General features: G+C 40.8%; 1 protein-coding gene across 9 annotated transcripts in view; it reads right to left on the bottom strand.

Annotated features, from left to right (window-relative positions):
• The window catches only part of EBF1 (EBF transcription factor 1), a 390,172-nt gene that overhangs the window by 88,967 nt on the left and 284,045 nt on the right, over window positions 1–17,160 (bottom strand). For 7 of the 9 annotated variants that reach the window (XM_040987396.1, XM_040987644.1, XM_040987810.1 and 4 more), the window contains one exon: window positions 15,486–15,616. In XM_040987396.1, coding sequence (XP_040843330.1) covers window positions 15,486–15,616 — 131 coding nt within the window. Of the gene's footprint in view, window positions 1–15,485; window positions 15,620–17,160 lie in introns of all 9 variants that reach the window. The other 2 variants (XM_040987314.1, XM_040987460.1) reach the window with 1 other exon arrangement.

The following is a 17,160-nucleotide window of genomic DNA, read 5'->3' as shown; positions in this document are numbered from 1 at the left end:
GAGCAGCATTAAGACAAAACATAAATGTCTCCATGGGACTCTAATGGAGGTTGCAAGCATGCCCAGGACAGGTGATGGCAAATTCTTTTTCCAAACTACCCATATGCGGATTTTCTCTCCTCTAGACGCAGAGCACAAGGCCAAAAGAGCCCTGCCGGGGCGAGTCAGATGAGGCACGCTCACTGTGTTCTCTGAGAGTATAGCAAAACTACAGCAGTTATGAGATGGCACCCGGACATGGGAACTACAGAACGGGAACTCTCCCTAACACAATCTTAAACAAGTGGCTGAGCTGTGATGGGGGCTCTCCTGGACATAAACACAGGCATCAACAAGGAAAGAGCTTTCACGCTAGGTTATGCAGCTGTGCACATGGAACTGGGAACTCCACAGGAACCTACACAGTTGGGAAGCCCAGAAGAGCATGGAAGTGACAATTCTCCAAATGGTTTTTAATAAGGCCTCATGTAGCATCCAAAGCATGGCCCATTTGGTAGGTAAACATCAGTACCAGTGTTTAAAAAGATTAATGGAAACATGTGAGATTTGTGGATAAAAGACAAGTCTTAGAAATTACTTTCGTCTCTGAGAGTCAGTAGCATTTTTAGCTAAATCCCTCTTGTTCTTCATAAGCTGATGATGGTGACGGTCTCAGCAATGACTTCAACAGCCTTTCTCTGTCCTCCTACCATTCCCCATTCACTGGGCAAGCTCTTTCAGTGATTCATATTGTATTGTGACAGGCAAGTAGTCATTAGATGGTTCACAAGTGAAACTGAGTTTCAGGAAATTTTAAAAACCTGATCAAAGAACCAACTGTAAATGGCTAGGCATCCTGGATAATGACCACTGTGGTGCAACCACAATGGTCCCTCTCTATACAACTGCTTATGGTTTCTGCATTTTCTGGCATGCACTCCACCTTACCTTCTCCTATACCTTTAAAGGTCCTGGGAACCCAGTAGCTGCTCAAAAATCCTTCTTCTTGGAGAAGGATCAAGCTGAGAATGACTCCTCACAAACATAATAAGGTACTTCCAAGACAAGCTTTTATGCATATTTTCCAACCAATGGGGCTACATAAAATTAATGCAATTGGAAGTTCCAAACCACAAACTCAAAAAAGTAACAACCATTACTAGAAAGCAGCCAGTGACTTTTCATGTCTGGTCTTCAGATTTAGCATTCTACCATTAATGACCTTCAATACTGAAAGGTTAGGAAAATTAAAAGCTCAGAAGTAAGCCCACCCACCCCCTCTCCCCGCAACACACCCGAAACAACCACAAACCGCCTACTACACCCCACCGCCCACGCCTCCTCCACCACCCCGAAGCCCAAGCCCTCACTGGGCCCTGCCCCTGATGCATCCCCCCCCCAGGAGAGCCCGACTCCCCCCTTCCCCACCCCCCCCTGCCTAAGCCCACCGGGTCCTACCGAAAAGATCCCCTCACCAGCCCCGCACACCCTGCTCATAGTCTCACCGCACCACCCACCCCAAGAGAAAAGGGACGCGCAACACCCTTGTCCACAGCCGACAAAAAAAACCGCTACCCAAAAAACCCAAACATACTACTCCTACCACCCCCGCCATCACCCACCTCCACACTACGACAACAGCACACCCCACTCTATAGCCCCCTGCAGGTGGATACAAGCAATGGCACCCGACACCGCTACACTTCACTAAGGACCCCTAACACATAACCCCCCACAACACCTAAGCCCCCCCCACCCCAGAAGTGTAAACCCGCTCACCCCCCGTGATCGACCCCCACGTTACCATAATCCAATACCACCCACCACACGCACGCAGCAAGAATAGATCAGGACGCCACTGCCATCAACTCACTCGGATAACGCCGCGAATCACCAGTGCGCAGCACTCGAAAACGACACCAATCAAGGCGTAGGTAACAGCGGAGGCCACTGGAAAACACCCACACAAATCCAGCCGCCCCAACAACCACCGAGAGCCCCAAGCTTACCTGCACCACACCTGCGCGGCACAGAGTAAAATTTGGAAAGTTCTCTAATCAGAGCTCTCTGGATTTCATAACACAGATTCTTTCATTCCCAAGAATTGCCTGTCTCAAAGGCAGTATATGATTTCTCAGAGAATGTGAGAGAAAGCCAGTGGAGGCATTTACTGTTTCACAAACATTCTGGTTTCTTTTTGTCCTGAAGCAAATAACCCCAAACCAATGTTTAGCAAAATATAGCAGGTCACATGAACACTCAAAGATAAACTTTATGTACGAATGTCAGAGATTTCTGAAATGAAGTCACGGGAATTGAGTTAAATAAAGGATTTCTATCTTCGCTTTTGAATAATCAACAGTGTTACTTGACACTGTCTGAGATTTCTCTCTCTCCATATAAATATGGACTTAGAGAAAGATAACAGATACAAATATAATTTTCCATTTGTTATCTGTCTAGTTCAAGAAGAATATGAACCCCATGTAGAAATGAACTTTGTCTTTTTACGTATGACTGTATTCCCAATATTTAAGAGGGCCTTGAAACCACTAGCACTCAATAAAGACTTGTGGGATATCAATGTGACAAAACAGTAGTTACCACTACTAATTCTTAAGATAAAGAACCAACACAGTTCCTTTTCAAACAAAAAAGAGAAATACTGAACACCAATCCATTCAGAATTAATTCTGCTAAAAAAATTTAATTTACTTGGCCACCATAAGCTTCATGATATCCTCATTAACCATTCACAGAAATACATACTGTCCTTTTCTATTAAATAGAAATTAACCAGGTTCCTAAATCAATGCAATTAATTAAACAAAACAAAGCAACAAGGTGGTGTTTCAAAATAGCTGGTTTGGGAGAAAATTTCTAAAATAAAAACACCATGCTTCAACTATCTTTGGTTTGTGGGTTTATTTATTTATTTTGTAATTTATTTTTAAAATAAACTTTCTCCAACCCTCTTCCTAGAACACATATCTTGTGCCAACTGGGCCCCAAATCTGCCTGGCTCCCATCCTGGCCATCTGGGAGCTGGAGCGGTGCTGGAGAGTTCCTGAGGCACATGGTGTTACAAAAGGAGAGAACCAGACACCAGCCCCACCAGCCACACCAGCCCCTGCGGTTGGAAAGGACACAATGAGCTCTCTCCCAAGGCTTGTTTTGCTAAACTCAGTCAAGAAGGAACACCATTCCCCACTCAAGCTATGTTCCTACTTATTTGCTTAAAAATTAAAATACAAAAGGAAAAGGAAAGCCAGAAGCATTTAAGGAAGGGACTGAACACTTGTTAAGGAAGTTGGCAGTTAATAAAGCAATGCTATTGGAATTAGGAGAAAGAAAAATTTAAGAATCAAAATACCGAATGATGGAGTAAGCAGAGAATGAATATACTTTTCACCAAAAGATAGTTGTCTTTCAAAGGTTTCACCAAAGGCTTCACAGAATAGTAAGAACAGACACACTGTAACATTTTTGTAGTGTGGTTCATATTTTATTCTATCTGTGAAGGATTCTTGCACATATATTCAGTAATTAACATGTACCTTCAGGTAATCAGGGATGCTACACTATCTAAGCTCTACAGAAAAGTGAAGCCAAACCCCTTTTAATACTGTGGTCCTACAATTGCTTCTGCTGGAAGAGTCCTTTGAGGATACACTAGACACAATTTGCTGTTTTAAGCAGAATCTACTGACATAATTGTCAGCCTCTTCTTGATGACTCAGATCCACTGTCATTGTGAGTGGTCATTAATGTGCTACACGGTAATATGTGTAATTCCATAGGTACCTTCTAGGCTTTCCATTTCTGCCTTTGACATTTTGCCACCAACTGTCACTGCTGCAGTGCCTGAGCCTATTTTTAACACCTTACTTGCATATATATACAATGTGCCTCTATGCTTACTCTTTCTGTTTCCTATTTTGAGGGAGGACATCTCAGGTGGAGAAGATTAGCTCTCTAAAGTGTCATCATAAAAATTCACTGATCTAATGCTTGCAATGAGTTCAAGAAAAGGTATCACCTATATCAACCGCTTGAAAATCATCACTTTTATCACTGATTGCTCCTCATAATGTCCAGTGGAGTAACACGAAAATATTCATGTGCATACATGTTGTACAGTAAATATAAACTAGTCAAACATAGACTACCCACCCACATATTCAGGAGGTACTAATATTGTGAATCATCATCAAATACAATATTTTCCAGTAAGGGGCATCTCTTTAATGAATGAAAATTAAGGTGATAGTGTTATTCAATGAATTTTCATTAATGTTCATCATCTCATGCTAGGAACAATGAGAACTGAAGCAAAATCTGGCATTAATCCTGTCTCAAAGGATAGCATATGTCCTTACATTATAATAATTAAAAGTAAAAATATTACATAAATTATAGATCATATGTATATATTAGAATCTATATATGCATATAGTAGTAATGAATCAATCTTGGAATGAAGATAGCAAATATACTATACCTGGAACAAGAAGGAAAGGTTTCCCAGGAAAAGGTGACATTTTACAAGATTCTAAAAGCATGATGAATAAAAGCATAGAAATGAGGAGAAAGCTCATTTGACAGGGCTGGTGCTAGAGAGGGAAGGAATGGCAAGAACAAGACAAAAGGACGGGAACAAAAAAATCAATCCAAGCTCCAGAGGAGCTAAGAACTCAATGTCAGTAGGACAGAAACCATGGTGAATAGTAGCACAGATGTTTAACAGAGAGCCATTTAGTCTAGCAGTTCTGATGCCTGCAGACCACATTACAGTACCTGGGCAGATACCTGACTCTAGCTTCTGACTCCAACTGATCACTAATGCCTACCCTGGAAAGCAGTACTAAACACACAGAGCAAAGGAACACGATATAAATACCAATTTCTTCATAGACATTTCAGTGATTGCAGTTAGATATGAAGTCTCTGGTTCCTATTACAATTAGCAATGCATCACACTTCTGTGGTTTTTATTTTCAAGTTATATGCACATACATGTGTACCTCCTAAACCCACTGTAAACAAGTAACTGAAAATGTCAAACTGTACTTTAATTATCTACATAGAGGATAGATTTCAAGTGCTTTAGTCATTTAAAATAAAAATATAGACTAGGACGTTTTCGGAGTAACGTCCTAGTGGAGATTACCATACAACTATATTAAAAAGGACATTAGACCATTTATTAAATATGCCGGTTCACTGAGAAATGATTCCCCATAAAATTACTTCAGCTTGAAGCACTTTTTCAAAGTCAAAGTCAAAGCTTACTGTAATCAAGTCAGACAAATATTTTATAACTTTGCATCAAGCATCTTCTATATAATCCATGGTCAGTGGTAGGAATTTAACCTATTGATTAAGATACCTCCATTCCATCAAAGCGCCTGAGTTTAACTCCCAACTCCAGTTTCCTCCTGTTCTATACCCTAAAGACCGCAGGGGACGACTCAGCTACTTGGCTTCCTGCAGCCCCTATAGGAAACATGGATTGTGTTCTAGCTACTGCTTCAGCACCAAATGTCAGAAACATTTGTAATGTGAATCAGCAAACAGTCCTCTCTGCCTCTTAATTTCGTAAAACTTTAAAATCTAAATAGGTCACCTATAAGTACAGTCTAAACTTAGATTTACACATGCATTTAAGTAAAAAGGACAATCGCGAGTTATTTTCAATCCAAGCATTCAACAACCATGAATTATATTTGCACAGGAAAGCGTTATTATGTAAAATAAATGAACACAACTATTTATATTGCATCATATTTCTGTTAGGGAATTTCCAATTGTAGGTAGCATAAAATGTGCTCTAGATGTATTGATATAACTACACTTGAAATCTGGGAAGCTGTCATCGGCTTCTCTGGGACCCCATTTTCCTCCAAAAGTAAAAATGCTGTCCTTAATGACTGAAAAGCACCCCTTACAGGACTGAAAATGTTTTGTCTCTACAGCTCAGTAAAGGGTCAGGTACAAAAGCCTGGGAAAGCTACATGTTTTAGCTTTTCACTTTTTCACATTAAAAAGGAATGAAAACTCTTCTTTAAATTCATAATCATTCCTCTGAGCTAGTGGTCAAATGAGATAGGAAGAAAAAAAAATCATGAACTACTTTTAAAACCTTTTTCTCATTTATTTTTTAACTTGAAATGACAAAAATATTTCTCAACTCCTCTAAACTTTCATTTACTCAATGATATGAAAAGTCTTCTTTTAAAAGTTCTTGAAAAAATGGATTATGGAAAAGCCATGTATGAACTTAAAAACTCTTTTTATTCCATTTTCCACATAGGTTTTGAACAGGTCCCCTTGTATTCACCTACAAGTTTCTCCCAGAAACCTTTCAACTTTACTCCCTATCTCTGGAAATGCTGTTGCATAAAACCTTCATCTAGATGAAAAACACAATGTGTATCCTTTGGTGACACTAACTTGTCCCTAAAGGGTGAAACGTAGGCCTCTCCCATCTGAGCTAAGCGGAATCACCAATCTTTGAATACAACTGTCCTGCAGAATCACATGGCATCTAACATCAAGTGAGCACTGACTAAAACCAGATGTAAACTGTACGGGAAGTCTTGCAGCATTAAAAAATAATGGCCCTCAACATTTCTGGTCTAATCTGGATACTTTGAAAATATTTCAGACAATTTTCTCACTTCTATCCCAATCCAATCTCTTTATAACTGATTTTAATGAACCGGTTTCACTGACATGAAATCAAAACGCACTTCAACCATCATCAGTTTGTCTTCTTGTGGAAGTGAGCCTTACGGGGAGAAAAGTAGAGTCAAAAAAGTTTAAGGGGCTGGCACTGTGGCATATTGAATAAAGCTGCCACCTGCAATGCTGGCATCCCCTAGTTCGTGACCTGGCTGCTTCACTTCTGCTCCAGCTCTGCTAGTCGCTTGGGAAAGATGATCCAAGTAGCTTGGATCCCTACCACCTACGGAAAACCCAGATGAAGCTCCTGGCTTCTGCCTTTGGCCTGGCCCATTGCTGGCCATGTGGCCACTCGGAGAGAGCACCAGAGAATGGAAGTTCTCTGTTTTTTCTTCCTTCTTTGTAACTCAGACTGTCAAATCAAAACATAATATTGAGACATGCTGAAAATTTCCCTGCAGGTTTGCAAAGTGCCTGTTGATACTTCAAGGTTCTGCACAGCCCAAAACAGGATGAGCTAAAGATTTTCCCTAAACTTTCTTGACTCCTTCATCTCCCATGAGGCATCTACTAACACCTCACAAGACTGCTAAAACACAGAACAAACCAGAAGATGAATTATAGCAACACTGTGGTACCACCCGGATGTTTTTATCAGATTCCAAAATCTGAAAAGAGCAGAAATATTGACTGACATTTATCAATAGGGAGATTGATAAATTTTATCTCTAAATTGTCCAACTTTGCAAATCAACCTGATATTTGCATGCTGCTTGCCATCCACCAATATTGCCCCTTTTTAAGAAGAAAGCTCAGAGAAAAATTCTACATAGGAGTGGCTTTGACTGCAACAATAAGTCATCATTTGGGATGTTCACATCTCATAAGAGTGTGCGGTTCAAGTTCTAGTTACACCGTAATTACAGGTTCTTGCTAATGCACATTTTGGGGAGCAAAAGATACTCAGGAACCTTTGGCTCCTTACAATCCACCTGAGACCAGGACTTAATTCTAGGCTGCTGGCTTCAGGCTGGCTGAGCCTCAGCTGTTGTAGCCATGTGGAAAGGAACAAGCCTGAGAAACATCCCTCTTTGTCTTTTTGTGTGTTTCTGTCTCTTTCTCCCTCTGACTCTGCTTTGCAAATAAAATAAAAAATGCATGTTTTAAAACATTAAATTACTATAATTCTAGCACTGAGTTGAAAAAAAAAATCAGTCCAAGCCCTGCTCTATCAGAAAAGAAAATAGGTCCCGGGGCCAGCTGAATCCAGATCCTCAGGACCATGAGAATACAATAAGTAGGTGTTTAGACTGGCTCCTTGCCCGCTGCTACCACATGGAATCTAAATAAACCTTTTCTTAGAATATTGTCCTCAATTCCCCCTATTCCTTGAGCCACACTAATTCGCACAAATATTTATATGATGAAATAAAGGAGTCATGATGGCCTGAAATATCTAGCAACGATCCATCCACATAGAATAGAAACTTGATCAATTTACCACCATTCAGCTTATGATTATCCTTCCAGTTTTTAGAATCTTGCCTTGAGTATCAAGCCACAAATGTAATACTAGATGATATAAACATATCATATAATTCTGATTCGCATCTTGGGAGCAAGTTGGTTTTTTTTTCCCAAATAAAACATGAAGTCCCACAAAAACAAACTGTAAGTATCTGTAATACCTAGCCCTCTGTTAGACAACCAGTAAGCAAACAACTAACACTCATTGTTCATAAATTAGAGAAATTCAAAAGAAGGTATTCAAATAATTATGAGCTCTACAGCTACTGTCTGCTCCAAATCACACACAGATGGAAAAACAAAACAGGCAAATAGGTCTCTGAATATGAAAAACCAGAATCCACGTTGAGTAACTGCACACAGCTATCTTGTGTGTGCAGTTATACACACAAGATATAGGTTATACATCAAGGATCTTCCAAAAGTTCATGGGAAATAATGAGATTCATGTGAGCTAGATTAGGGAAGGGCCAGATTGGGCAGACTGTTTCGACTGGTGCAAGCAAAAATTAGAGTTGTTGAGGGTTGGTTGGGCTTTGCTGCAGCATCAGATGGCAGAGGCTGGCACTGGGGGCTAATTCTGTCAAGTTAAATGCCAGAACCACCTGAAGAGTACATAACCTGGGAGTGGGAGTGACCTAGTAGGGAGATAGTGGGCACCTCTCTCATGGGTAACCACTCCCACTGGAGAGCACGAAAACCAGGACAGGGGCAGGGGTGGCTAGACAGAAAGGCACCTGCCAGTCAGTATGTGTGTGGGCTGGATAGTAGGGCTGGTTGTGTTGAACTAGGCTTCAATGCCCACTGAGAAGTACAAGAGCTAAATGGAAAGTGGGACAGACAGAATAAGCCTGCGGTACATATTGGCACGCATAGGAACCAGGGTAGGGAGCAGGCCTGGTGGAGGGTTATGGGGAGTGGCCCCAACTAGGCTGCAGCTCCCACTGGTATGCTTGAGGACCGAGTATGAAGTGGGTAGGATCGAGGTGGACTACAACACTCATTGGTTCAAGTGGAAGACAGGGCTGGAAACAGAACTGACCCAGCAATTGCAACGACCAGCGTGTGCATAAGCTGATTGGGGAAATGGCCGGTGCCGGACCCTGCACTGGGAAACTCATGCAAGAATCAGGTTGGGATCATCTCAAATGAAGCTTCTTTGGAGATCCCTCCAACTGAACTACTGATCTCAGAACTCCAACCACGAAGAGACTATGTCAGCCAGTGGATTCTGAATAGGTTTCATCGTGACTGGAATGGCAAGATTGGCACAATTCAGAACTGTTGCACTATCAAAACTGCTTGATCAGGACCCTCGGAGTGTGCCTCACATCGGGGACCTGGGATTGGTGGGAGGGGGGGGGGCTTTTCCCTTTGTTTCTTCCCTGACCCCAGATATGGGGTGGGGGGAAGTGGGGAGAGAAATGATGACATTAGTGTGGAAACAATGGTATACCCACAAAAAAAGAGAAGAGAATGAGATTAAAATCTGCGTTTCTTTTTGGAAGACTCTTCAAACAAAACACTAAGTGCCCGGTGTGGTAGCCTAGCAGCTAAAATCCTCACCTTAAATGCACCGAGATCTCACACACACACACACACACACACACACACACACACACACACACACACACACACACACACACACACACACACACACACACACACACACACACACACACACACACACACACACACACACCAGGCTTGATGTGGTCAGAGAAAAAAAAAACTAGGAAGTTTTGGGGGAGTTTTTTCAGTCTTTTGGAAGAAGTCAGAATAATGAATCCAAGAATAACAGTAAAACAATTTACACTGTAAAAAAGAGAAAGGTTCAGTGTTGTGGCATACCAAGGGAAGCCACTGCCTGGGACATCAGCATTCCACAGGGGTGTCAGTTCAAATCCTGGCTGCTCCACTTCTCTCCCAGCATGCTGCTAATTTGCTGAAAGCAACGAGGGATGGCTAATGTGAGCCTCTGCACCCAGGAGCCAGAGGAGAAGCTTCTGGCTTTTGCCTGGCCAGGTCCTGATCATTATGGTCATTTGGGAAGTGAACTAGCTGATAGAAGATCTCTTTCTTTGAGTCTCCTTCACACTACATAACTCTAATACTCAAATAAATGAATAAATACTATTTTTTTACAGGAGAATTGGCTGTAATAATAATGGAAGAGTAACCAAGACACAAACGCAGTTCACACGTAAGCCAAGTGTACTTGAGAGCTGAGAGCCCGTGTAAGAAGCAGTGGAGTGTCACTTTTCTTTTTCCTCACCCTCAGGGGGCAAGCAGGGAGCTAGACTGAACTACTCATTTGCAAAGAGAGTGGGTGGCAGGGTTAGAGCACAGATGAGGGTAAATTAAGCCAATCTTATTTTCTCAGACTCTGAAAAATTCCTTAGCTAAAAACAGACTGCAGTGTGATAGCATCAGCTGCTAATCTCAAATGTTATCTTCTGGCCTGGCCATCAGTCTGCTTCCTGGGTGCTTTGGAATACAGCATGAGGAACTAGAGAAAAATAATAATAAAAGCTCTACTTAAAATTAAAAGGACTGGGTTTTAGAGATGACCTATTGCCCAGGACACCATGTGGTGTTGGCTAAGTAGGAGTTCCCTCTAGATATGAAACCCACACTGTGGATATGAACTCTAAACAGGCTTTCTTCCTCCAGGCATAAGGCATCTCCCCTTTATTATTTGGGAACAAATTCTACCTAGAAGCCAGGGGTTCCAACCACAAACATATACAACTAGAAAACTAAAAGAATCTCTCTTATCACTGGCTCTATACATGCTAACCCTTCCTTCCCTTGGAATGTGAGTCACTGTTGTACTATGCCACGTACAGGTGAGCATACAGCATCAATTTCCTCAGGAACCAAAGGAAAGCAGCATTCATGGTTGTGAGGCTCACAAGAAAGCTATTCCAAGCACTTAGCATACTGCCCAATAGAAACTAAGTGCTCAGTGAACGTCTTTAATATTAGCTGCACTGTGTACTTTCTTTAGCTTTTTCATTGATGTCTTCTTTTAAATATTCCCAGTACTCAGCTATGAAACTACCCTAATGCAAACCTTGAGAAATGACTTCAAACTTGCCTCATAACTTCTTGCTCCTATAAAAACAAAAGACACTCATATAGTTTTATTGGACTAAAAACAACAACTATCATTGCTGCCACTTAATGCTATTGCTACTACTACTACTTTATATTACTATACACCTGACTTGTTATACACATACTTTTTTTTCCCTCCCCCTTCTCCTTTTATCATTCTTCCCTCTTTCAAGATTACATTTTCCCTCCTGTTAATGAAGACTTCACCTTTCTGTGCAAAAATATACAGTTTGGCTCAAAATTTCTAGCGTTACTTGGTTGTATGATCTTAAATAAGCCTTTAACTTCTATAAAACTGTTTACTCATATTTAAGATTACAATAACAAGACTATCTAACCCAGGAATATCAGGAGGATTCAACAGACAGACATTCATCAAGTGCCTACATATAGTAAATCCTTAATAAGCATGAGCTATTTCTATATTTCTCATAATTACATTTGGATCAGTAGCAAATTATCACTCTGTACACAAAGTCAGAGAAAAATTATGCCTGCCAAATAGCCTTTATGGAGAACTAAATACAAAGACGTTATAACATTACACAAAAAGATTTCTACAAGGATCATTATTCTGAAAATCATCACGTTAATGCGATAACTGAAATTCTTCAACCCAGGTACTCAACTGCTACTGCTACAGGGGATTCATTTATTTTAAAATATATGTTCAGGGCCCGGTGCGGTGGCACAGTGGTTAAGGTCCTCGCCTTGCACGCCCGGGATCCCATATGGGCGCCGGTTCTAATCCCGGCAGCCCCGCTTCCCTTCCAGCTCCCTGCCTGTGGCCTGGGAAAGCAGTCGAGGACGGCCCAAAGCTTTGGGAACCTGCACCCATGTGGGAGACCCGGAAGAGGCTCCTGGCTTCGGATTGGCATAGTATCGGCCCGTTGCGCTCACTTGGGGAGTGAATCATCGGACGGAAGATCTTCCTCTCTGTCTCTCCTCTCTGTATATCCGCCTTTCCAATGAAAAAATAATAAAAATAAAAATCTTTAAAATATATGTTCAAATATTTAGGGAATTTTTGTAGTAGATTCCACCAGATAGGTGATTAGTAACCTAGGCCAAACTGGGATCAGTTTGAAAGCAAGCAAAGAAGATGCATGCATCCACTACTTTTAATTGACATTCCATGGCTGGACCCAGCCTGAATTCCAGGATAAGACAGGCTATAGGCCATACAAGGGGAGAAGCAGGAGGGACAGAGAATGGAAGATGAAAAGTGCTTGAATGAGCTTTTTTCTTTTCTTTTGTTCCATCCATTGTGTTTATTAAAACACCCTTTAAAATTTTTGTGTATTTATTTGAAAGAGAAATAGAGATATAGAGACAAAGATGAAGACACACACACACACACACACACACACACACACACACACACACACACACACACACAGCAGTGGGGAATGAGAAAGAGAAAGCAAGGTCATCTATCCACTGGCTCACTCCCCAAATGATCACAGATACTGACTTGTACCAAACAGAACCAGGAACTCTATCCTGGTCTCCTACATGGTTTCAGCAGTCCAGGTACTGGAGCCATCTACTGCATTCCCAGGCACATAAACAGGGAGACTGAAGAGAAACAGAGCAGCTAGGATACCTCTCATCTGGGATGTGGGCATTGCATGCAGTAACTTAGTCTACTGTGCCACAACATAAGCCTAGAAACAGATCTTTGAAAGTAACTGGAATAAATCTAAGTTACATGTTAACCTCCCTTAAAAGTGGACAAGAAGGTTAAGAAACTAAGAGCAAACAGGGGATGCTATCAAAAGCAAGGACAAAGTACAGATGCAACTGAATGTTTCCATGATGTATCCTAAATCCACATGCAGTTGATTACTTGGGTAATTGAGCATAGGAACTTTAGTTGTTTCGGTTGTTTTTAAGAATCAGAGAGACAAAGAGATAGCCAGGCAGACACACACAGAGTGAGTTCCCATTTGATAAGTCACTGCCCAAAAGTCTGCAATAACTAAAGCAGACTCTGAGAACCAGAATTCAACTCTGGTCTCGCCTAAGAGTAGCAGCAATTTCTCTCGCTGCTTCCAAGGACTCGCATCAGAAGGAAGCTAGATTCATTTAGAAACTTAAGCCAGTGCTAAACACAGACACTCCACACACGTGGGATCTAAGCAGTCCAACTGATGACTGAATCATTAGGGCAAATGCATGATGCTTTAAATGACACTTCAGACTAATCCATTTTTCTTTTCAAACTGCCCTTAAGACTAACAAACCTGAGCCCCATTTATCAGGTGTTTCTGAAACAAGGAGTCCGTATTTACTCTTCGCTCTCCCAACTCGAAGAGATGAAGATACAACCCGCAAGATCTACCAGGGTTGTCTTGGTGAGGATTGCTGTCTCCCAAGAGACAGACTAGAGCCTGGCAATAGACTCAGCCATGCATGTGACGCTTCTAACTTACAAGCCAAAGGTTCCACTGAAGAATGAAGGAGCCCAGCCTATCTTTTGTGTCTGAAATGTTGAATCCTGGATAATAACTTAGTGAGTCAACAGAGAAGCCTACTTCTGACTCACCTTTATGAAAGCTTTGCTCCTCTGATCAAGTGCATTTCTCATCAATTGAGTAGGAAATGCAAAAGCAGCAGCATCCTGAGCTGGAAGGGGCTTGCCTGAGTGGGTTACTCTCAGTGAGAAACATACACAAAATAGAAGATGAACAGGTGCCTTGGGTGCCCTCTTAAGTCTGTTCATCTCTACAATCCTTCTCATGGAAAACACACAAGATCAAGATGGAAGGACAACTATGAATGAAAGAGAAAATCTTGAGTTCTACCTCCATTCTGCTTCTGCCTTCTTTGTGCAGCCACATCCCTATCTGTTACCCTCCATGTGCTCTGGAAGCTGCTCTCGTGTTACCTGTCCCCTATGCCTCTGTGTTCCTATCAAGTAGACATCTGCTAAGAGTATTTATCTGTCAGCATAGAGAGGGTAGTAAAAAAGAAACATCTGTGTAAAGAAGGCAGCACACTATACAGCATACAATAAATTTCCATAGGGTTAAGCAATTAATAGGGCTACTAACAAAGCAAGCTGAGTCAATCAAATCTTTGCACCTTTGAGCTGTCTCATTGTTTTCATACTAAATTTCAATGGCAGGTTAAGGAGAAAGGGCTCTGAACATAGTTAAGAAATCTAGGCTCAGACTTAACAGAACAAATGAAAGTTGCTGTTGCATCTTTAATGTATAACTAACGCATATTATTGCCTGACAAGGCAACTAGTATGTTAAAATAATGATCACAGGGTCCAGTGCAATAGCCTAGTGGCTAAAGTCTTTGCTTTGCACACACCAGGATCCCATGTGAGCACCAATTTGAATGCCAGTGACCCTGCTTCCCATTCAACTGCCTACTTGTAGCCTGGGAAAGCAGTCGAGGATGGCCCAAAGCCTTGGGACCCTGCACCCATGGGGGAGACCCAGAAGAAGCTCCTGGTTCCTGGCTTTGGATTGGCTCAGCTCCAGCTATTGCAGCCACCTGGGGAGTGATTGAACAGATGGAAGATCTTCCTCTCTGTCTCTCTTCCTCTCTGTATATCTCACTTTTCAATAAAAATTAAAATTAAAATATTTAAAAAATAGTGATCACAATGTTTGGAAAGAATCACAGAAAGAAAAGAGCATCATTTCCCATTGCAGATTCTCTGAGCTTGAAAAATGTTCTGTGGTCTTTTAGGTTATTCTAGAAAAATCACTGGTTTCCTAATGAAGAGCCAATGAGTAAGTCAAGAATGCTCTGGACCCCAGATTATCATTTAAATAGTGTTCCAGGAAGACTGAGCCACAGCAGATTCCATCTACAAAATATTCACAGGAGACAATTCTCCAAAGTTTGGGTGAACTTTTCTGAGGTATCTCATGACTTTGTATCTCATTCCCAATGACAGAACCTCCATGCCACAGCAAGCCCAACAGCTCAAGTCAATAAACAGAAACTCCCCCAGTGCTTATGAGCCAAAGAATAACAGTCATTCCAATATAACCTAGTCCATTATCTTTCCTAGCTTCCCAAAGTCTTATAGATCGGAGCTGCCCACCCAGAGAAGCACCACTAAGTTCTACACACTCTATTAGAAATTCAAGCATAGAGAGTGTCTTAAACTAGAGCAAGTTATTAGATATTAATGCTCAGACAACACCTACCTCACTCCAGACCAGCATGGTACCGAATATGACCTGTAACCCATCAAAGAAATTGTCCCCTATGATGATCACAGTGGCGCCTCCCGTCGTCCATCCTTCACTCGGGCTGATGGCTTTGATACAGGGAGTAGCTGCTTTTCAACACACATGAAAAAGAGAAGGAGTCGGCTGTTAGAACCAAACTTGAACGATGGAAGACTTGAGAAAAAGAAAAAAAAAAACTTTTATCTTTTCACTAACAGAAAGTCCCTCAAGATCTCAGCTTTTCCCAGTCACAACAGAACTTGAAACCCAAGGGTGCAATTTCAAGTTTTAAAAGCATGCTTTTCATTGTTTCGGTGAGAATACATATATTTTACCCAAATCTTTACCAGCATTGTGAAATCTGATCAAATAAAACATAGACATAAAATTTAATTTATGAAATGCTAAAGATTTTTTAATGGGTAACTTTTTTGAGAGGATCGGAAACTTTGTAAATGCTTCATCATTAAGTCTCCTTCTTGAAAAGAAAATGTAAACATTTTTAGATAAACATTCCTCATCCAATGGGAAGTTTAGAAAAGGGCTGGAGCAGAAAATGATTATTGCTCAAAGCCTTCAGTCTATATTATGAAAACAGCAATATCCATCATCAAAAATCACTAACATATATATTTCGAAGTAAAAATCATGACTTCCATTTTATAGGGACAGAAACTGCAGGTCACTCAGGGTGACTTATAAGGATTGTGAAACTGAATGGTTGAGTTAGTGCTGAACCTCAGACTCTTCATAACCTTGGCTTTGTATCAAAACCTAGAACCGATTTTCTCAAAATTTCATATATTTTCTATTTCCATTATAAATAGTCCTTGGAGATGGGAAATAATTTTCAAATACTTGTGTTTCCAAACAGAGTGGAGGTGGCTTGCCTAATGAGCATGGCATACTTTCAACAGAATTGCAAGGCATAAATGTAATTGTTGGATTATATTTTTGCAGTCTCTCTAAAGCAATCTTTAGGTCATTGAGGATTTTTAACTCTGCAAAGCCACAACGTGATTCTCATGATTACTTTCATGAATGGCAACAAAGAAAAATTCCAAAGCAAGCAAGATGTTGTGCAAGCAGAGAAAAATGGGACCCTCCTCTTTAATAAAACATTTATTAAGCACCCATGACTGGCTTTCCAAATTTTAAAGCCAATGAGAACACCAGTTAATTTTAACAAGGAGGAAAAACTGGCAAAAAATTATTGGACTTTGTAAAATTTGGCAAAATGGCATGGTTTAAGTTTTGCAAGGCACAAAAAACATGTTATGCCAAACTTGGTGGAACCATTATTCACATGCCACCACACATATAAACAGAATGGGCTAGGTTTGTATTCAAACTAATCTTTTTAACAGATTTTTAAAGATAAAATTTTTTAACTATCCAAACTAAACATTTCATGTTGGCTGAACTCATGGCAATGCATTTACAAGTAAAATGGGGAAGTTACATGACTTTTCTATCTACCATTTTCTTCTCCAAAACAAAACCATTAATCAAGAAAATGTAAATGGCTCATGACTTGACTTTAAAATCCTTCCAGTTCTTAATATACACTAGGGTTGTAATCAGTCTTACACAGGCACAGGAATTCTTGAACAAAAATTTTCTTCTAAAGTAAAAAAAAAATACATTTAAA

Source organism: Ochotona curzoniae, unplaced genomic scaffold, assembly GCF_017591425.1.
Source record: "Ochotona curzoniae isolate NIBS_2020 unplaced genomic scaffold, NIBS_Ocur_1.0 contig_1, whole genome shotgun sequence".
NCBI classification, from domain to species: Eukaryota; Metazoa; Chordata; class Mammalia; order Lagomorpha; family Ochotonidae; genus Ochotona; species Ochotona curzoniae.
This window is presented reverse-complemented; position numbering and strand designations above follow the sequence as displayed.